This window comes from Cariama cristata, unplaced genomic scaffold (assembly GCF_000690535.1).
Source record: "Cariama cristata isolate BGI_N322 unplaced genomic scaffold, ASM69053v1 scaffold19833, whole genome shotgun sequence".
Lineage (NCBI taxonomy): Eukaryota > Metazoa > Chordata > Aves > Cariamiformes > Cariamidae > Cariama > Cariama cristata.
In genome coordinates this window covers 27318-50166 of record NW_009608087.1, presented here as the reverse complement: position 1 = coordinate 50166, position 22849 = coordinate 27318, and the positions used below count along the sequence as shown (strand labels likewise).

Here is a 22849-nt window from a genome sequence, read left to right as displayed (position 1 = left end):
TTTTCAAAGTACAAAATACAATAAATACATGAAGCTCTCTGTAAAAAGAGGAATCTAAAACTACATTGTCTGTTACAGCACATAATATTTTGAATACATGAAATTCCTAAGATGCTACAGCATTTTTAAAAGTTATTGCTTAATGGATTGGTCAGGTGGTTGTCACTGTTCAGATGCACTTCGGTTTAGCTGCTTTAACAAATGTTCTGCTTCCAGCTATAAGCATTTGGGTGCTGTGCGCGTATTTTAATTTCTCCCATCTGGAAAAAGCCTCAGGATAAATTTGGACAAAGCCAAGTTGTCTGTTTCATGATGATTCCTTCAATGGTAAATTGAAGAGGTCCTTGTATTTACTGCAGAAAAACGTGAAATTCTTTTCTGCCATGTTGGAAGAAATCAGAGTGGGTGCTTGAACATAATGGCTTGCTTAAACCAAAGGCAGCAGAATTTCATTTGCTTGTAAGCATTATTTCGTCTTGTAGAATGCCCTCATCCATTTGCTAATGCATCAATCCTTCATTTGTTTTCAAAGCACATTCTTCATAGCTTTCAAATTACATTGTCATTGAAATAAGTCTCATGATACTGGAACCAACACAAAATGAATTATTTTTTTTTTTGTAAGAAGTCATCCATGATTAGTACTTCAAGAATCTGGCTTCTGTACTATTTCATGCCAAGCTTCTTTGTCTAGGTTTAATCCTTGGATACAGCTAAGGGTAAAACAGAAGAGAGATTTAAATTTTTAGTGCTTTAAAAGGTTACTTTTTTAAAGAAAAAAAAAGGGAAAGAAAAACCTCTCTTTGGTGCTACAACTCTAATGTAATCTCTAGTAGCAAAAGCATGGTTATAAAAAACACCCGGAGCACTAACAAATATAAATGTAGCATTCATAGGCAAGCTTTAAAAATACTAACCGTGTCAGTACAAAAGGAAGGTATTGAACAGCACACAATTCAGTACCTTCAGCTCTACTCAGATGGGTGGGCTAGGAAAAGCATATGGCTTTGTAAGTCAAGAGACTTTTGTGTTCAGTGAACTATAGGATTTTTCCCTGTTTTATAAATGGAAATAGAGAAGTGTTAAAGTCTGTTTTGCTTTCTCTCTCTCAGTGCCTATCAGCCTTTACATATCTATGGCTTTGAACAAATGGGAAACATCTGGCTGCATAAGGACCATGGAACTGCAGGAGCTGTGCTTTAGTCAGTGGATAGTGGGTGGCCAGTTAAATTCATTTAACCACCGGGCAGTAAATCAGCTGCCACCCGGTGGCCCTTGAGCTATGTGCTATTCACACATTCTGGCTACACACAGAGGTGCAGAGACTGCCTTGGCTGCAGGGTGATGATTGACGGGACACAGCATGCAGCAGTGCCGAGATGCTTGGGAAGCTCTTGGCTCCCACTTGCAAAGGGCTTTGGGAACAACCACTGTTCTGCAAAGCATGGCTACTGGCATATAAAAATAGAAGGAAACACCGCATACAATTAAGAAGGATGACTCCTTTATGCTCTAAACAGCAATGCATGTCTACATTACATCCTGGTTTTTTTCAGCTAAAGCTCTCCTTAAAGATGCCCTCTTCTCTCTTCAACCAGACTCTGGTTCCTTAAAGATGCCCTCTTCTCTCTTCAACCAGACTGGCTTTCTTCCTTTTCATAGTCAGCTAATGATTAAGAGAAGACCAACAACTTCACCCACAAAGTTTGTCTCAGCCTGCTATGATTTCACCACTAGCAGAGATGAAGTCAGTCACAGTAGCATAACACCTGACTGTTCAAAAGATTTCATTTAGTATTAAGAAGTCAGTATTTTGACAGTATTATCTTATTTGCATTCAGTTTTAGAGCTCTCTCACAGCTTAGGGAGCTAGTGAGTCACTAAGCAGCGTAGAGTACTGATACACATCATTTCATCCTTGTTTTTATTCAGTGCACCTAACTGCAAAAGGATCAAGGAGCTGTGATAAAAATACAACTTAATATAAGAATATATTAAACTACCAAACATTTTCCTCTGTGCTGAACATCTTAGCCTAGATTTCAGCTGCTATATCAAGAGTCCAGTAATTGCTTTTGAGAATAACCACAGAGTGTTTCAGTAGCAGTAGTAGAATAACTGGGCGGACACAAGAGTGTAACAGTTAATACTGGGCTTGGGTAGTTTTCCCCAAAGATTCTGTTCGGATTGTGTTGTGCTTAGAAGGACGAGTTGTGATCCCCAGTCTAAGCTGTGTTGCCTTGTGCTTTTATTACAGAAGCACAGATGCTCCTTATGTTCTTATACACCTGTGCTCAGGCCGAGTGCACAAGCTTATGAAGAAGTAGCACACACACAATTCACCCTGGGGCAGAAAAAAAAAGAAAGAAACACCTGCCATTTCTGACCTTATTGTGCACAGCTGATGGCTGCTCTCAATTTAGAAATGTTTACTTTTGGAGAGGAAAAAACTGAGCAGAAGTACTATGTTAGGGAGAATTTTACAGTACATTGTGGGTAGGCCTGACCTGAAAGCAATAGAGAAATGAAAACTGATTTTGCATTAGATATAGTCGCTCTGCAAAATCTAACCAGTTTAAGAGTAAGGATTATCTGCATGAGCAAGGAGGTTCAGCCTCTTTCAAGCATCATACATCAATCAGCTAAAATTCACAGCGGTTAGTCTTTGGCATTGGCAGAACCTCTTATCTCCAGCAGCAGGGCAACTGGATATGTACAAAAAAGCTTAATGGAATTTTTATACATGCGTCCATCTGCTATAGTTTTCTAGCAACTCAGCCATGAGAAGAAATATGGGGACATAACTGAAAGTCTCTATTACTTGTACATAGTTGTTTTTAAGAAAAGAGGTTGTACAGAAGGTGATGAGGAAAGGAGAGGCCATTCATTTAACACCTTTGGCATATGGTTAAATATTACTTAAAGAGCATAGGAGAAAACAAAGGTCTGCCTTTATTTGGCAATGCAATCTCTTCTTCAACACTAGAAAAAAGATAGCTATAGAATTTTGCAGTGTTTGTCTTAAAACTGTCTGTGAAACCATCTCAGATCACAAGGTGCACTGTGTACACCCAGACAGGGAAAGACTCATGACTCATTCTTCATACAAGTTTCAGTTCTTAAGGCCCTTTGTGCCAGTATATCACTTTCTAAAAGAGGGGAAACCCAGTTCTGTTCACATGCTCAACAAAACCTTACGCACACGTCATGTTCAGATAAGTGTTTTTTTCTCTAAGATGGTGAGACAAGGTTAGTATCAGAACCTGTTAGGTATAGCACAGTGGTGATACATGTTGTTCCTTTATGCATCCCATCAATATAATCTGTGTTAGGTATCTAAACAGAGGGTGTTAACCCACTCTGCCAAGGTATTCAACTCCCCAAATGAATAAATGGAGAACATCAACTCCTTCCTCTTGACTTTTGAAATGGCACCTAACCTAGATGCATGGGAATAATGCTGTGTATACTCCATGTAGTGAGGTGGGTTTTGGGGTTTTTTTTGACTCTGGAAGTATCAAGGACTCACCCCTAGCAGGTTGCGGGGAACGTAGCCTTCCTTGTCATTCAGCCGTGCCCACCACCACTCAATTTCATCTTCATCTTCCCGGCGCAGGATTGTCATGCAGTCTCCCTCTTTCATCGAGAGCTCATCATCATTCTGAGCCTCATAATCCCACAGTCCATAAATTACTCCTTTGTTCATTATCCCCATTTTCTCTTGGACTCCTGCAACATTAAAAAGAGAGAGCAGCTCAATAAAAAAAGTTCAGAAAAGAAAAAAGACAACAGTTGGAAAGACTACAGCAGTCTTACTGGAGAGCAGTCCAGGAAAAAAAAAAACCACAAAACAAAACACAAAACCAAACAAAACCCCTCGATTCCTGTCATACTTAGCACCTTGTCATCAGCTTACTGAAAGTCCTGGCACAGGTGGCATTGTGAAGTTAGCCCTTGCACGTGGCAGACAGATTCCTTCCTTATGTCTGTTCAAAAAATGATGACGTAAATACAAAGAGGAGCAGTGATTGATAAAAGGTTATATTTTTGTGCTAGTGTTCACACTTCCTACACCTAAGTGATGAGCAAGAAACACTTATTTGTACTCTTAGTTCATCAGTAATGTCTTTCTGTCAAAGGGAGATAGCAACACCTGCTTATGTTGACCACCATTGTCATTTTGATGCTTGAGGCGTCATTTGCCACCCGTGTCACTTTATTTCAGAACTTTAAAACAAGTTGCATCTTGGACCTATTCAGGAAAGATTTGTCTGCTGCTCACTCAGTAGTTCTTAATTTCTGCTACTATTTTAATTATTTTTTTAAGCACTGACTTCAGAAACACATTTCTGTTAAATTGCTTCTGGACCCAGGTGTTTTGGACTACATGCATATTCCTTGCAGATGTTATTTAGAACTTGCTCATTTTACAGCTGTAGCCAAAGATGAAATACTAATTTTTTCTGTACACATTCCTCAGCTTCTAAGCAGCAAATCAGAAAAGGTCTCTTAATCAACTGTTACACAAACTTTCTCTTAGGCAATTACTCCATTTTAAAATACTGAATCCTACTGGATTTTTTGTTTGGTTTTGGCATTGGCAGGAGCAAAGAGTACGCTGCACATTGTATCGCAAGACTTGTCATTTCCCTTTCCATCTCTTACCTATTACAATGTATTGTGTAGGATTTCTTACCTACATCTGCTCAGATTGGGTTCTTTATTTCTACACACCAGCTTACCATGTAAAATTACATTACTTCCCCAGCATGCTTAGTTCTGCTCCGAGAAACTCTTCCCTTACTTTGCATTTGGTGTAATTAAAGGTTTGGCAAAAGCTGTGCTCCGCACCCATGTGGAAGGTGATACGGAGGATTGAACATCAAAGCAGACAAAGAGAAGATTCACACAGCAGATTTAGTCTTCTAAAAAAGTGTTAACAGTCACACCAGTGTAGCAGGGCAAACATGCTCTTAGAGACAGCGCAGGCATTAAATCTTAGAAAGTGAAAAATGACGTAATTAAGCAGCATCAGACTTGTTGTTTAATCAATGCTAAAGGACTAGCGGTTTTCTTTAAACCTGCCTGTACTTGATGATATTCAGTATTGTGCATCATTTACAAGAAAAAGGGATTAGGTGAATCAATTAATTACATCAAGGTTTCTCACCCTACAGATGAGTTTAGAGGGCCAGGTTTTAACATGGTATCTGTTCTGGAAACAGATCCCCAAACACCCCCAAACTTCTTTATACAGCAAGAAACAGATTTAGCCAGTGAATGAATTTCTTACTGTAACTATAGGCAATCAGAAACAGTCTTAGCAAGGGGATTAATTCCTAATGGAAGAACATGGGAAATTTGACAGCTCAACAGCCAATGTATCAAGAGATAGCTTAGTTTCAGTGGTTTCAATTTGGAAAAGCTGGCAATAAGCCAAAGCCTTACAGTCCTTTCAGGATGCATTGAAACGTATCACATAAAAAAAAAAAAACCACCACAAAACCCAACAAAAAGAGTATAAAGTGAGATCACCAGATAGTGGGTCCAAAAAGCCCCACAAACAAAAAGAATGTGTTTCTTCGTGCTGTATATAATAAAGCCATGGATCTCCTTCCCACAGGATCTTGTGGGCTGTTTACCTAAATTTAAGAATTAGACAAATTCCTGAAAGAAATCTCTCAAGACCTAATCAACACAAAAGATAACATCTCTTAACTTTTATCAAGAGTTAAAACCAGTAAGAAATATTGGACAAATATTATTTTTAACCTAGTCCTACAGTCTTCCTTGGGCATTTGCTGTTGATGACCACCACTGGAGTCTGGATACAAAACTAAATGGAATTTTGCTTAGCCCACAGATTTCAATGCTAATTAAATAGGCTCCCTCTCTTCATAGGGAAAACTATATATTTGGCACCAAGAGATACAGTTTTCAAGCTTAGTGAGGACAGCTGAACAGACTGTTTTGAAATATGCTGCCTGAGCAGATTACAGAAACTCAGAGCTCGCATATTCCACAAAACCAGAAAGGCTATATTGCAGCTTTTTACACTGTTATTACATTGCTATTACTCTAACCTCTTACAGATAGATGACACTCCAACTGGTAGGTGCCTAGGGAACAAGAACTACATACAAAACATACAGAAAAGTAATTTAAAACCTCATTGACTAATACTCATCACACCCTAGGGGGAATTCATCCTCTCCGTTAAAAGATAGTTTCCCTGTAGTTTTCCTATTTGAATAAAATCTAAATTTAATATGGGACTTCTTTTTAAATGCAAGAGAAGAAAAAGGCCAGAAAGATAAAGTCAAGTTCAGTGCTTACAAACCTTCATTAAGGCAGAAACTCGGCAATACCTTTCTTGGTTCTAAAGTACACATTAGGAAATACTCCTCATTTAAAGACACCAGGTAGCAGATACAAACTGCCTATTGAGATATCCATACCACTTTTGTTTTTATGTAAGAAAGTACTTCTGTGGTAAGATTCACCTAATCATCACCTCATACTAATGTATTTATCAATGCATGCTTTTAAGTCATTTCAAGGTTTTTAACATAGGGGAACGTTTTGTTACTCAGATCTTCTCTATACATTCAATGTTACAAGGTTAGTCTCGATGGAGGCTCATTTTGTGACAAGAACGTGCCTAAAACCTCTGTCTCTGCAAGAAAAACTCAAAGTGTGGGTGCACAACATAAGTGTGCGACTTACCACTCCTCATCCAAAAATATACCAAAAAGTGCCAGGTGAGTCCCTAGCACACTCCAGAACTCAGTTGTCATCACCTACCATATAAGAACTGGGAGCACTGCGTGTAGCCTTCCTCCATTTCCTCACACTTGTCTGCAGCCGTCTGCATGTCACTGTAGGTCATCGCAAATACAGCTGCACCTGACTCCACCAGGAACTTGCACACCTGCACGTTATTGCAAGATGCTGCACAGTGTAATGGGGTCCTGCAAGCCAAGAAGAAAAAGACAACACATTACTTCTATTGCCCATAGCAGTGCTTACAAGACTCCTTGCGGTCAACTGCTTTTGTGCGTGACCTCCAGCAATCAGTACTGCATCACTGAAGGCTTCCCACCAGAAACACTTAACCCAGGATGTCAAGAGCAATTGCTTTTCACAGGTAACAGGAGTTACCAAGAGCTGCTTGAGCCCTAAAGCTGGGTTTCCATATCGTTCTCTAGTTATGCTACCTTTTTATAATCCATTAACATTTTAAGAACATTTATTAAAGCAATAAAAAAAAAATATTAAAAACACACTCAGAAATCCTCCTGCCTCTTACAATCTAGATAATTACTGCAAGACCTGACTTGGTGACAAGTGCAGGTAATTGGGGTAACTACTGAGGCTGAGGGACAACAAGAATCTTTATTTAGTCTTGGGCCTTAGACACTTTTGTTACAGGCAGCAATCATAGTAAAACCACTGCCCCCTTCCCCTGGCCTTTTGTAAATAAGCTCCCTAGCTACCTTAAGAAGGATTTGTAACCCATTATCAATTACAAGCCTAGTTTGTAGGTTGTGGTTTTCTGCTTTGTTTTGTTATTAAGTTGTCCGAGTATTGGACATAGAATTGAGGAGAGATTGCAGGGCTAGATACTGCCCAGAGCACGTGTAAGCTACAGGCTGTCTCACAGAGAGGACACTTGGAATTTCAGCAAACAGCTCATTATGCATAAGCTGTCTTCAATATCTCAAAGAAGGAGAGCAATTTCACGACAACTGTATCCACCCTACTGGGCCTCAGACATACTTTTTTTTCATATAGGGACCATTAATATAGTTTGCCTATTTTCTCCTCTGCACATTCTTGTATGATGCCCCAGAAAACTGTTTTTGCTTTACTGTGGAAAAAGTCATTGCCAGCTATATAGGAGCAAACTGAGGGACCCTCTGAGGGACCTGTAGCAGCCCCCAAGCTGCAGCTCTCTTGTGGACAGCATCTGTAAGGCACAGGTTAAAGAAAGCCTTACCATCCATCACTGTCTGCAGCATTCACATTCACGCCAAATTGCACCAGGAACTTCACAATTTCCGTGTGTCCGGCACACACAGCGTTGTGCAATGCAGTAATCCCTTCATCGTTCGGCATACTAGGATCTTCAACCTATTCAGCCAGAAAAGAAGCCTTTCACATTCTGGTGAAACTCTCTGCAATAAACATCTCTTCACATATAAAAATGAGTTTTCTTATTCTGAAATACGATTTTGAGCCATATTTCTATGAAGGACATGAGCAACAGACAGAAAACTACAGCAGTAACCAGTCTCAGAAGACTCACATATAAACTTGCAGCCTCCTTCTAATAGTGAAAACCTAAAGTGGTTCAGAAAAATAGTATCTTGGTTACTTAATAAAAGTATTTACAACAAATTTCTGATATTTGCCTATTTAACTGTAAGCAAAATTCACATGGATTTTGCTTATCAAATTATCTGATAGCATGCCAGATAGGGGATAAAATGCTACATAAGAAATGAGGAAAAAGTTGGCCTGCAAATTTATTCTCTTGATGCTAAATACCCAGTGTGGATTTAACACACTTAAAATCAGCCTTCAAGTGGCCATGTCCTGTTAGGACTTATCTCCTCGAGGACAGATCTAGGTTGTGCACTATTATTTTAGCTTCCTCAATCCAGAAAAGCTGAGACTTCCCAGTTTGAACCAGGATTGCTATTCCTTCTCTTGCAAGTTAGCATTTGTACCTCATAAATTATTCTCTGCACAAGGTCAAACTCCCCCTCCAAAGATGAATCCAGAAGCAACGCAAGGGGATTGAATTTCACTCTCATTCCATGCCCAATTCTCTCAGAGCCAGTTTTACGCAAGTTTGTCCTCTTCCCCTGTGAAAAGGTTAACACAAGTTACAGGCATTTTTTTCCTGGGAAGAACAAGAATACGGAATTGCTTATTTGGGAATGACAGCAGAAATGACCAATTAAGGCAGTGTTTAATATGAAATTTAGACTATTTTCTACCAATTCCTCGATACATGACAAATATAGTAGTTTAGGCATGTTATGAAAGTTCTCTCTCTTTATCTCTAGACAAGGTCACTATTCAACTCCAATGCAGAAGTCACCTTGACCAAACACATCAACAAGATAATAAAACTCCCAAATCCCTGAATATCAGCCAAAAAAAAAAAATTGCTTTTTTTTTTTGATTCAGACCACACTAGCATTAGTTCTCAAAGCTGTTAAACGAACCAAGTAGTACACTCCATGAAGTACACTACTTTTTAAGCACCGATGTTAAGTTCCTAGCATTTTTCTAAGTTTAGCAGAGATTAGCAGGAACATAAACAGTTATAGAAAATGGTTTTGGAAAGAATAGGGAACCAAGTGTAGAAACACTTTAGATACTCCCAGTGATATTGGAAACAAAGTATTTCTATAGTTGCGTTTGTACTCTTTCCTCTAGAGACTATGGATGCATTAGCTCAGCGCTCTCCCCAGCTGGCTGTGCTGCAGCAATAAACACTATTCATAAGGGTATGTAAATTTCTGACAGATGTCCAAGCAAAGATGAATAGAAATGACTCATGTTTTGCAAGAGCAAACATGTGAAGATAAGATATATAAGAAGAGATTCCCAGAAAGTACTCTTTTGCCTGTTGATTTATACGTAATATCAAAAGTACAGGCTTTTTAAAGAAAGAGCCTGTCAGCAAAACCCAATTATTTAAATATGAAATCAAGAAGTTGGGCCGGTTTCTTCTCATCATTGCAGAATTATTACAAAACCAACCAGAAATGAGTTCTTACAATTTAGGAAATCCTACCACTCAAGTTTCCTTGTAAAAGGGAGCAAGGACAAAGTCTTTAAAGCACGAAAACATGCAATGACTATTCCATGCAGAAATTACAAGGTTGGAAAGCATATTTAAAGCTTTTAACTCCTCTGCACTGAAGTGATGGAAGAAAAAACACTTTCATGTATCAAGTTATTAAAATTCTATTCATGATAGGTTTTAAAAGAAACTCTTTGAGGAACTGAAAGATTTAAGCTGTGAGATAACCATACCACAGGCACAGATACAAACTTCCAAAACAAACAACATGGTGAAATGCTGACTATCCTTAGCCCAAAAAGACTCCATTTTGATGCAACTTGAGAATTGACTGATGTTAAACCAGGTTCCAAAGAAAAATTCAGAAAACATTTCAGCAGAAGAAATGCAAGCAATCGATGTCTACAAATGAGTTTTTAAAGCAGAAACTAATGAAGTCTGTTTCTTTATATTTTTCAAGCAAGGCACTTCCAGATAAACAAATGCAATCCGGGATTAAGATAATTAGTTTCCATCTCATATCAGCAATAGTACGAAATGCTTGTGAAATCTGTATCTGTGCTTCAAAAAAAAAGAACTTTAATTTCTCTTAAGAAGGAAGCATAGTTTGGATGTAGCAGGCAGACTTCCATAAGGAGTGTTCTTTACAGCCCAGAAGAGTTTTACTATTTGTGTATCAAATTCCACTTGAAACTTTTCATCATTTCATTAGTTCTAGAGACAACAGAGACTTTTCATTACTGTCATTCACTCTGGACATAGGAGCATCACACAAATAGAACTGATACCCACAGACAGACTTCTAGACTATTTGTGTCACTGTTCTCCCACATCTGTTTAAGCTCTACAATACAACACACAGGATTTATGGCAGACCTTGAGATGACTTACTGACAGGGCACCCAAGCTGGAGGCTAACTAATACTTACAGGAGGCAACGAAAACTGTCCAGTAACTTCAGGAGGCCTCATATTGAATGAGTCCTCTCCCAAACTCTCTGGTTCCCCTGATGGATAGGGAGGTGGTGGGTACGGAGGATATTCTTCCATGTATACCTCCAGTGGCAGTGAAGCTTCTAGGCTTGGTTCGTCCATTTTCGGCTGCGTAAGTTCATCACCATCCGATACTCCCTCAGGTACAGTCTCCAAAGCTACGGAGGGAAGAACAGCTTCGCTCTGATCTGCTGGTGTGTTTTCTGCTTCCTCGGCAATGGCTGGTTCTGGCATAGAAGCAGAATCTTTTTCTGATTCTACACTGAGATAAGGATTTGGGATTTCTGCTGGGCTTTCAGGACTGGCAGCTGATGCCGTCTGTTTGGAGGGATGTGATGGAGCTGAGATAGTCTCCATTGCAGCCAGAGTGGTCCTCTGATACAACAGCTTCTGAATATTGGGGCCATTAGGTCCTTCTGGCTCAGTAATGGAGCTACGTTTCTTCAGTGGTCTGGGTGCATTGGACAGTTTTTTCCGTAATGCTTCCAGATCAGCGTCACTCTGGTTGCGGTACGGATTGGATAAGAAAGGCAGCAATTTGGTCGGGCTAAGGGGACGAGGTATTCGCTCCGTTTCGTGATTCTCATGAGCAGAAGCTGTTGTTTCCATCTCAGGCTCCGGACTGCCTGGCTTGCCTTGGAGGTTTGAGCAGACGTTCTCCATCTGTGGCAGTTGATTCTGTACACCAGCTCCCGCCATCACAGGTTTGCCATACACTGTGGAGCAGTTCAGAGAGGGATGGGGAAAAAAAAAACAAGTGTGAATATTCGATCAACAAACCTAAAAAGAACACACAACCTGATTCGCCTACATAAGGCAAAGAAGCAGAATAATACGATGGACTGAACAGAATTAATCCAGCAAACAGGTTTACTGTTATTTATCTTGCAAATACAAGTCAGATATTCTAGACTTTTTGTTAACACCAACAGGAAGCATGTAAGATCCACCTAAGATTCTTACAGCTGCACTAACCTGCTTAATTCCCCTGAGGAATAGCTTTATACCCACAGACCAGATGGAAAGCACATCTATCTGAGGCTTATGAAGACAGAAGAGAGGTAGAGAGCCACATGCTTACCGCTTGGGAAGTGCGGTCCTCTGGTCTGCGCCCTCGTCAAAGCACTCTGCACTGCCTGCTGGAAGTTCTTCCCAGGCGTCTGCTGTTGCGTGTACATGCTGTAAATTGAACTTGCAGCCACAGTTTGAGGCTTTCGAAATGGTGGGAGTGAGGTCTCTTTGGATGGCTGAGGGGTAAAAGGTCTCACGGCTGCTGCTGGAGGACTCTCCTGTTTGGAAGAGGGAAGAATTTGGTCCTGGCTAGAGGAAGGACCTGCAGGAGGTACAGAAATTCTTTGCTGGATTTGCTGAGAAGGATGGGAAGGCTGTTGTGCCACTGATTTTTGTTTGGTCCCCATAGTTACAATAGCCAAAGGCAGCTTCTGCAGGTTTCCATCCAGCTTAGAATCAGAAGGTTGCAGATGACTGGCTTGACCAAAGTAAGGCAAGTTTATCTGTTTTGGTTTAGTGGGGACAGGTGGTGGTACCTTTGTTACATTTTTATTGGCCATCTGAAAAACAAAAAAAAGTTAATTAAGATTAAACAGCAAAACATGTTTTAGGAGTTCTGCTGTCAAGGTCCAAAGAGCCTCACAGAATGACACAGTATCTAGCATTTCTACTGTTGCTGCAATACTGTTTACAGCATCATTGGAAACAGGAACAGACTTCTTGAAACATTTTATCATCATAGTTGCTTATACTTTGAACCCATTCTCTTTAATTCTTTCTGTAGCAGCTATGTTTGAAACATCAAGCAATGGCAGGACATCGCAATTTCTCTACAGATAGCAGAGGCACTTCGTACCATCTGTAGGTAAGAAGATTGTTTTCCAACAGAGCACTTGTCATCCCCAGTTCTATGTTACTTCAGCCCTACTCGATCAAATCGTGCCCTTGTGCCAAGATTTAGGTAGGAAGTCTTGCTGCAATCAAGTACCTGAAGGACACTGCTGCATTAAACAGTGAAACAAGTGTGTAAATGATTTTAAAAAACCATGCAAATGCCTCTGTGCATATAATCTTTGGGGAAAAAAAAAAAGAAATAGACGCATAAGCACTAGTACAAGTAACACAGCTTTTTTTATGTATTCAGTCAAAACGTAGATTTTCATCACAGTGACTGTAGGGAATGTTTTTGAGTTACCAAGTGCCATTAAAAGCCTAAAAAACTTTTTTCCCTTTGAAGTAGTTTGTAAAAGAAGACCTAGGTACTTTTCAGAGAGCTTCCTGACAGCTGTGTAGTAATCCCTGTCAGATGGAATGCAGTAGTTTCCTGCATACCTGTGCTTCTCGCAGGAGATCTTCACTGCTCTGGTTCTTTCTCAGTGTGCCCAGCCCAGCAGACTGATCCACAGAATCAAACATCGAGAACGGACGCACTTTCTTCTCTTTGTCTCGTAAAAAAGTTTCTCCTTCAGCTGTTGTTAGAGAGAGAGGAAGACTTTTAAAAGGGACAACACAATTGTAGGAATAAAAGTCCCGTTTTGTGCAATATTCATGACAGTGTATGCAAGGGATTTATCCCTTTTTGTATCCATCCTACCCCTGTGCTAAGGACCCAAGGGCCTACCAAATGCTGTATCTTGCAAATTGAACAGGAACACGTATGAAGGCATTAGTATCTACTTCACCACTGAAACAAGTTTGGGTTGGTTCTTTGGGTTTAAAAAATTCCTGCAACACCACACTAAAGCTTATATGGCAATATTCTTTGATTTTTTTTTTTGTGCTATCAAATGATTTCTCCGTATTTACCGAGGCATTCAGAAGAGACAGATATCATTAACTAGATTCTCCATATTTTAAAATTAGCCAAGTATGTAAGAACATACCTTGTCCTTCAGTAGTCACAATTCCTTTTCCTGAAGTCAAGGCTGATCCTTGACCAATATGATTGTCTGCATTTGAACTACTCCAGTCAGTGGCAGATGCAGAAGGTTTTGCACTGGGGACCACAGAACCTAGGAGAGAACAAGTGTAACAGATTAAGCTAAAATAATGTTTTTATTGACTTATTTATTACAGGTAATTTTTTGTAAGAGTCAGGTCTAGACAGTGTACATACACAGGTTAACTGCTATAAATCCTATAATTTTAGATTTTTGCTGATTTGTTTTAAAAAGAGAACGCAAAACCAAACTCAGAAACAACTATCAAAGCAGCAGCAGAACTATTTGTCCTAGCACATGTCTGCACTTACAGCATTCAGACAAGAAACTTCTCTAGATTGCCTTCTTTCCAGTTAGTAGGAAACTTCTGTTGGATATTTATAGTAACTTAAAAGTGACAGGATGGTAAGAAGGGATGAGAAAGATATACTGTGCAAAGAAAAACATGATGCTAAAGTATAAATAGATCCTGCCAGTGACTTCCAAAACAGTAGAAAAATCATTCTTCACCATGAGGGTGGTGAGGCAGTGGCAGAGGTTACCCAGAGCAGCTGTGGATGCCCCATCCCTGGAAGTGTTCACGGCCAGGCTGGATGGGGCTTTGAGCAACCTGGTCTGGTGGAAGGTGTCCCTGCCCGTGGAAGGGGGGTTGGAACTAGATCATCTTTAAGGTCCCTTCCAAGCCAAACCATTCTACAAATCTATGATCATCTGTATGTTCAATGTGTGTATAGGCACTGCATTAAAGCTGATCTTTACATTCTCTGGAGTAGACATCCAGTCTGCTTCAAAAATAACTAAGAAAATGCTTGCAACTTGCTATTAGTTTAAATATATCACCAAATTCTCTCTACTAAATTCTAAATTATCTAGTGCAGTAAGTGATATTAAATTTAAATAGTAATTATAAGCAGCAGGAGAAGAGTTACATTCTGACAAAGTATCAGATACTATCTCTCTAGGAAAGCAGTCATTTTGCTTAAATGCTAAAAAATAAGGAGTGATGTTTTAATTCAAGTAGCACACCACCACACACTCCTATAGCAAAAATTCAAATTTTGTATGGACTAGAGCTAAAATTCCACTCCAGCAGTTTTAGGACCTGGAAACCAGATAAAATGAAACAGTTCCCCATTTTCCAGTACAGCAAGAGACACACCTGGACTGGTTTTGTGTCATAGCTATTTTAATATCTGCCAGAACTGGAAATGGATGCAGGGAGATAAAAAAATAAACAGAACTATTCTACAAGCTCAGTTTCCATTTTTTCCTTTTGGGAAGGTCAGAGTTTCTGTTATCTCCCAGCTGAAAAGCCAGTCTTCTCCCAAGATAGCACAGAAGAGATATTTGCAACTCTCTAGTTTCTCCAGACTTCTACTCTCAGAGCTGAACTGTATCTCGTAGGAGAAAGCCACAAAGAAAAGCTACGCAAATCTCCATAAACACTCCTAGCAGGAGAGGCCAAGCCTCATGTCAGGTGTTGGACTTACGTCCCTCTATATTCCTACAGCATCAACATGTCAGCAATTTTATTGCTATTTCTGTGCTACAATAACTACCTCCTTTATAATATGTCTTGTAACACTGGTTAATCCTTTACACGTGTCATTTCCAAAATGCATGATCAGAAAACTTAGCTTTGCTGTTTTTTAAGTCCAAGGCACTAGGTTGTTACCATGTGTGTCCTACAGCTGCCTCTAGAAACTAAAACATTGTATAGTTTTTAGGAGTATTTTTAAATAAATAAATAAATCAATCACTAGTTTACAGAAGAATCCTCCTACGTTCTATGCTGTATAACAACTCAGATTGCTCACTAAGAGGATTACTTCATTTATAACACATTGACTTGCATAACCTTAGTGCTTATAAAATATATTCACTGGGGCAGGAAAATTGCAAGTAATAAGACTGACATCTCAAGTAACACTTTGCTAAAAACAAAACCAGAGACAAAGCTGGTAGATAAAAAAACCAAAACCTTTCTGGAGAAGAAATATTAATCATAAGCTATTACCTGCAGGAGCTTTAGCTTGTGAACTGCTCCCAGCTCTCATGTTGGGCAGAGTTTGTGTTTTTAGTGGACCATCAGGTACCTGCAAAGCTTGTGTCCCATCTGAAAATGCTGGTTTCACCAGAAGTTCAGGTCTGGAAGCAATACGTGGCATAGTAGAGGACTGGATATAAGGACCTACTGCTGCCACTCGACTTGGAGCAGAAGCCATTGGCTGGGGTAAATTCCCATCTGAAGAAACCTTTGAAAAAAAAATAAGAAGAAAATTTAAAGAATGCTATACTGCAGTATCCATCCATCAGAGTTTGAAACAGAAGTCAAAAAGGATAAGACAAGTAGAAAATGATATTCCAATACTAAAAATGCTTTTTTAAAAAAGCTTTAAGATATAAACATGACGTAGTAATGGCAAAAAAAGAGTTATCAAAAAAACACCCCCATGACAGCCTAAGAAGAGTTCTTGTCCATCAAGAGTAAGTAGGTTAACACCCACATACCATGAAAAGTAGTTTAATAATACAAGACTTTCACCACGTATGGATGAAAACAAGTCTGGCATCTGAACAGCCTTCCCCACAAGCAAGTTTTTACTTCAGACTGTATGGGCCACAAAGGAAATTAATTTTTTTTGTTATTAAATATCCCACACTTACCGGTACATTCTCTTTCTGTTGCAGAGCTGCCTTTTTCTTCCACAGGCGCTCTCGCAGCTCATTAACACGCTTATCCATGACTGCCACCTCCGAGTTGCGCTTGTTCAAACACTCCCTCTGTTGCTGCAGCTTGGCATTCTGCTCCTGGTTCAGTTTGTTCCTCAACTGAATAAATCCACAAAGCCGGGGGAGGGGGGGCAGGGAGGAGGGGAAAACAACAAAAATCAAAACAAATTAACTTTCAGGATGGGGGACAGGAAACAGTTACAAAGAGAAAAGCCTTCTAAAAAGTCAAGTCCTGCTGGCAAACTCAGAATATTTTCTCTGGAGAAAATGTGGGCTAGTCTCCAAATTTTGCAGAAAGGAAAGGTATATTCACCACGTGCTCCTTCCCCTGTTTACCTTGAACCCAGTACAACTAACTCTCCATCCTCATCACGCAAGCAGCCACGCAGCTCTGTCTGGAACAGGAGATTTATTTCCGACGAGGTAAGAAACGACACAACCAACTTTTAGCCCTCAGAGTTGTGGGGTCACGAGCTGGCTTTCCATTACCTGCAGCTCCTTGTACAGGCGGTCAAGCTCAGCTACAGCCGACTGGTTGTCGTGGTAACCATCGATTCGGCCATTCTTCAGCATCTCCAGTTGCCTGGTGAGTTCCTCTACCTTTGACACCGCCAGCACCAGCTCGCGCTGCTTTTGCTGGAACAGGCTGTTCATCTGTTCAATCTCCTCCACTGGAGAGGATGAGAGAGCACAATAGCTGCCCTGAGAAACAGCCGAGCGTGGGCTGCTTCCAAGGCGGCGGTTAAGGGGACAGAGAGCGCCCTGCCGGCCTCCGGAGCGGGGCTGCACGAAGGCTGTGGCTGGCGTGCGGTGCGGGGCTGCAGTAGTGTTGTGCCTGCCTGCCACAAACTCACGGTCCCTGTCAAACCAGCTCTTCCTCGAAGCGTTTGTGAAAGCAAATGCACTAGCAAGACTGTGTAAATTTTGTCTACTTAGAGCACTGATGGGGAGGGAAAAAACATTTTTTACTTTCTGAAGCATAGAAACAAATAAAACCACATTACCGGGCTGAATTTCATCAGTAGAAGCCTAAATTTACTTAATGCTTTTTTAGCAGGAAGACGGTCACTCAACCACAAGGCATATTTATGACATTTAAAACTCTGAATTTAGGTAGTAGGAACTCAATGATAAAACACTCAAGCTGTTATATTAAACAGACTCGGAGGGCTTTTTAGGGTCTATTACAAAGGGCTGTCACCAGCTGCTCCCACTGCCAAAACTGTTGCATTATAGAACGAAGTTTAAGGAATCAGTAAGAGTTCAAGCAAGTACCAAGACCACACCTGCTGGGGAGGGTACAGGGAAACAGATACGCATGCTCCAAGATCTTGTATTACCATCCTTCTATTCCTTTAAACTGATGTTTATTTTGTGCAACAGAACACAAACAGAAAATGCATTCTCCCCATAGAAAAACACTTTCACTTTATCTGTAAAGCACAATGCTTCCTAATAAAACAATAAATTCATATTTTACCCTAATAAACCAACAGTTTCATTTTAGCCCAGCTGGAAACAACAAATTCCAGTAGGAATAAAAAGAGGATGAAAAGGCAGGCAGAAGAATGTGTGTTGATAAGAAGTCTGAAATAAATATTTAATGTTGCATCAACATGCTGAACTGCAAGCACCCAACTAGTGCTGTAGCAAGCCAGACACTAGTCAGATTTCTGTAATTAAAAAGAAAATACTCAGCCACTTTGGCCATTAAGATACCTCTTGCGTAAGAGGCAATATGCGTATCAGGCCAAGCTTTGTTACAGGCCAAGAAAATAACACTCTAAATGTGTGGGGTATTGACATCAAGGATGGAAAAAGTTACTGTGATACACAAAGGTATTCAAGTAAGGAAAAAACCCTACAGTGTAATTAAAGAGCAGATACACTAGGCTCAAAACACAGGGTGCCCTTATGGGATATTTTAAAATACAGTAAGAAAATATGTTTTGCTCTAGGTCATTCAGGAGTTTTCTTGGCAAACACAAAGATGTGAAATTGTTAAGATTAATATTTCCTGGAATGCTGTAAATACCTCCCCTGAATCACAGAAATCACCAGAAATTTTAGAGTTCCAAGAACCAGACTTCATGAAAAAAAACCACAGGCTACTTTCCCCAAGCAGCAACTCACCTAATTTCCCATTGCTGAGTCTTTTTTGCTCCACATGGCCTTTCAGTGCTCTCACTTTCTTAAGTTTGGCTTCCTGATTCTCAGCAATTTCCTTTAATCGCTTCAGTTTTTCCTGTTCAGCAGCTTGCTGTTGTTGTCGCTGATCTTGCTGTTTCAGGAATTTCAGACGTTGTTCCTGCAGTCAAGACAAGGATTTTTTATTTTTTTTTTTTTAAATGAACTTATGGTAAGGTACTGACCAAATAGTCTCAAAACTTAGAAGCAATCACCACAGCAGCTCAGATCAGCTTTAGCCCGGTATCCTGACTTCCCAGAGCGCCAATCAAGGGAAGTCTGAGCAAATACGTACTGATTCTGTCCCAATACAAACCTCCAGATACAACCATTCTATGAGTACAAGAACCTACTGAAACAGAGGTGGTATCCATGTCTAACAGCCCTTGGTAAATTTTTCTTCCATTAAATTGCTCAAAACCCCTTGAAGCCTAAGAAAAATTTTAGCATTCCTGTTCCACGGCATTTGCCAGTTTCATTTAATCACTACTTGGCTCTTGAGTTGCAAGAGCTAATGATTATTTCCTCTCTACCTTCTCCATGTTGCTTGTACTTTACAGATCTCTATCATACATCACATTTTAGACAACCGTAAGCCAAAACTGGAGAATATTAGACATTCTTGATACAGAAGGTATTCCACAAATTATCAATAATTTTCAGCATTCTTTGTACTTTTACTAGTTCTGCTACAACCTCCTTGAGATGGGGGAATCACTGCACACCAAAGCTCTGAAAATTTACCATTTCCTGGTAACAATCACCGCTATCACAACACAGGATGATTCAAGACACAGAAAAACCTTCACAGTGACCCGGCCCCCATTTATACAACAGACATCATCTCAGTGGAGAGGATCCTTTTGCCTCTCCAAGAGTATGAGTAAAATCATAGAATCATTATGGTTGGCAGAGACCTCAAAGATCATCAAGTCCAACCATATACCCAATGCCACCATGCCCGCTAAACCCACTAAACCATGTCTTGAAGTACCACATCTAAACATTTTTTGAACACCTCCAGGGACGATGACTCCACCACCTCCCTGGGGAGCCCGTTCCAATGCCTAATGACTCTTACAGTGAAGAAGTTCTTCCTAATATCCAACCTGAACCTACCCTGGCACAACTTGAGACCGTTTCCTCTTCTCCTATCGCTAGTTACGGGGGAGAAGAGCCCAACCCCCACCTTGCTGCAACCTCCTTTCAGGTCATTGTAGAGGGCAATCAGGTCTCCCCTCAAATGGTGTGCTGTGAGTTTCTATATACGGATGTCTATAGTTTAGAGCTAAAAGAAAGCACTACATCACTTACAGAGGCTTCCTTTAAATCACTGGCCATTACGCATGGTTTCCAGTTCCGGAGATGATAGGTTGTTCCAGAGGTAGAACTACTAAGACTTTCCCAAGCACCCACTAACAGCCAAGACTACCACTCCTTACTAAAATTAGAACTCAATACTTCCTCCAAAAAAAAAAGTCACCAGTCATATTTAGAAACAGACACTCTTGTGCACTTCGAATAAAAAAAAGAGCAAAAGAGTGAGCTTGCCTTCCAGAGGAAGCCAGGCAGCACCTGCAGCATATGCACTAGTTTAGAGTCAATCCCACACAGGAAAATGTCAAAAAACAGATATTACAGCTCATGTCTAAAATGAAAGCATTCTTCCCCCTCAGAATCTATTTTTAATATTGCATCTGATTTCAGAAGGCAGGAAAGAGGCGATGGAATGCCTCTCTTTGGAACAAACCTGCTTTCCTAGATGCCCTTTCAGAGGCACAATGTTAAGCGAAAAATTCTCCCATGGGACACCCACAAGACTACTTCTGCAAACCACAGGCAGCAGACATCTACCTGGATGGGTAGCTATCCAGTCTCAAACTCATAATTATTTTTTTTTTTTAAATCTTGTACAATTCCCTTTATAGTAAATATATAGAGAGTGTTCCGATTTCTGGTTCCATATATAGTGATTACAGTGTTATTGCTATTTATAAGATCAAGGTCTATTACCATCATCTGTGAGCAAAACAGCCAGAAGTTATGAAAGTTTAGGCTTCTCTTTTGTATGAAACACTCTTCTGTCAGTTGGAACCAAGAAGAGGGCAACATTCTACCTTGACAAATTAATCTGGGCAAGATAGGTACTAACTGTGCTGCTAAAGTTCAAGCGAAAACTCTAATCACTTGGTTGATTGACTGATTTCTTACATTTATATTTGCATCTTCTTCATACCAGTTCTTACCATAAAAGAGAAATAAAGTTTTATTGGCTATTTTGACAGGCCATAGTACCACTTTGCAGGTGCCACAGTTTGAAGCAGTCCCCTGAGACAATGAAAGCCAAGGGAACCAAACAAGATGCTAAACGGGGCGGGGGGCACGGGGAGGCAGGGTGCAGAATTCTGCTACCTCAAAAGGAGAGCGAGACAGGGCTTCTGACAGAGGAGGATTAGCAAGACAAGAGCCCCAGAGCAGCCGCCTTCCCCTGTAGAGCACATTCTGAAAGACATGGGAACTCATCCATGCAGACAGCCAAGTCCTCTTCAGGATGGGCTCACTTTTAACAATTCTCTGCAAAAAGCACCGTTTTCCGTGGTATTTTCAGGAGAAGCATGAACCAACAACACTTCAGTCAAATATGAAATTCATGCCACCATTCTGCAGATGTATTCAGAGTATTTTTTCCCCTAAACGATCCAGGAGCATCCTGTGTGCTTTCAATAGCTTTTTTGTTATTGTTCAGCAAGCATTTTATAAATCACTCTCCTAGTTACTTTTATCACATACATGCCATCTTTTGCAGACAGCTGCCCCAGGAAACCAGGCACATTGAACTCTGTCAGGAGAAAGCAAGATATCATTACAGGACACCATTATATCCAGAGACAAAACCATTGTTGAGTGATCAAACCAGTGAATGGCTGGTCACCACACAGAACACAAATAGGGCTGGCAGAGCCACCAGGATGAATGACAATATATTAATGTTATATGCTGTATCCTCTCAGTAAGCTATTTAGGAAGCTATTATTTAATGTTTTACTATTGGATATCTGCATAGGTTGACTTTCAAATTTAAAGAGAGGGAGCCCTCTGTTTATAAGAGGTGAAAACACCCCAAATCCTCAACCCTCCCTCCACCTCATGTGACACTTAGTACCTTTGTTCCTGGCTGTAAACAATCTCATTCCAAACTCACCTTGTTAGCCAGCATTTGCTGTTGAGCCTCAATTTGTTGCTGCTGGCGTGATGCCATTTCCTGAAGTTCAGCCAGTGTCATATCCATCCTTGGAGCACTGACCTGTCAAAGAAAATCCAAAGCATGCTAAGTCTAGAATTTTTAATTTGGCTAGCATGCAACTCAATAGAGCTACTGCAGAGAAGTACGATAAAGGTATTTAAAAATAACAACAACCACGGAATATCCAATAAAATAATTGGAAAGAAACGGCACGTTTTCATGGTAAAAGAATAAATAGTTGTAAGCTCATACACATGCGCAGCCCAATCCAGCAATACACATAAGCTGACATCTCTTGAAACATTAATATTCCTAGCAAAACCCCAGTAGCATTTTAAATAGGCATTTCAGAGCCCTTTATAATTAAGCTCAGCATGAATCAGCTTTGACTGAGCTCAGAACGCTCAGCACACGGCAAGATGGATCTGTGGTCGTAGGTGTATTGTTGCAATTCAAAGCACTTCAACGTAAGTCTAAGAAAATAGACTTTAGTCTATTTTAAATATAGTAGGGGGGAAAAAACCCACCACCCTCAAAGGTAGCACTATTATTACATTAGTTATCTGTTCCTAATCTGTTTCCTGAATCTAGATTCAATCTTATATCCATAGTTATATCTTCTGGACCAACAATAAATGACAGACGGTGGATTCAATGCTGAAACGCTAACTGGTCTCAACTTGAAATCTGGAACTAAGGGATCTCCAACACAAAACCAAATGTGAAAATAATCAATGAACTGAAGGAAAACAAGAGAAGATTTTCAATGGGAGTAGAAAAAGGAAAGTACGCTCAATTTGTATGGGTGATCTCAGAGCAGCAAATACAGATATGGCAGCCAATGGATCTCAGAGACATCTTAAGAACTGAAATCAAGGGTGATAACTGCTAGAGGTTTTGTGTCTGGTTTAGAGCAGACATT

General features: G+C 40.2%; 1 protein-coding gene across 1 annotated transcript in view; it reads right to left on the bottom strand.

Annotated features, from left to right (window-relative positions):
* Positions 1-25: 25 nt before the first annotated feature.
* TP53BP2 (tumor protein p53 binding protein 2) overlaps positions 26-22849 on the bottom strand; it is a 30237-nt gene continuing 7413 nt past the window's right edge. Inside the window, exons 4-17 of the mRNA XM_009697007.1 lie at positions 21886-21987; positions 18630-18804; positions 16986-17167; positions 16431-16595; positions 15781-16018; positions 13707-13835; positions 13156-13292; positions 11894-12383; positions 10750-11528; positions 8733-8870; positions 8000-8133; positions 6805-6971; positions 3530-3729; positions 26-713 (exon numbers count right to left, since the gene is read on the bottom strand). Of these exons, the coding sequence (XP_009695309.1) occupies positions 672-713; positions 3530-3729; positions 6805-6971; positions 8000-8133; positions 8733-8870; positions 10750-11528; positions 11894-12383; positions 13156-13292; positions 13707-13835; positions 15781-16018; positions 16431-16595; positions 16986-17167; positions 18630-18804; positions 21886-21987 (3078 nt within the window). The 3' untranslated portion in view covers positions 26-671. The remainder of the gene's footprint in view (positions 714-3529; positions 3730-6804; positions 6972-7999; positions 8134-8732; positions 8871-10749; positions 11529-11893; positions 12384-13155; positions 13293-13706; positions 13836-15780; positions 16019-16430; positions 16596-16985; positions 17168-18629; positions 18805-21885; positions 21988-22849) is intronic.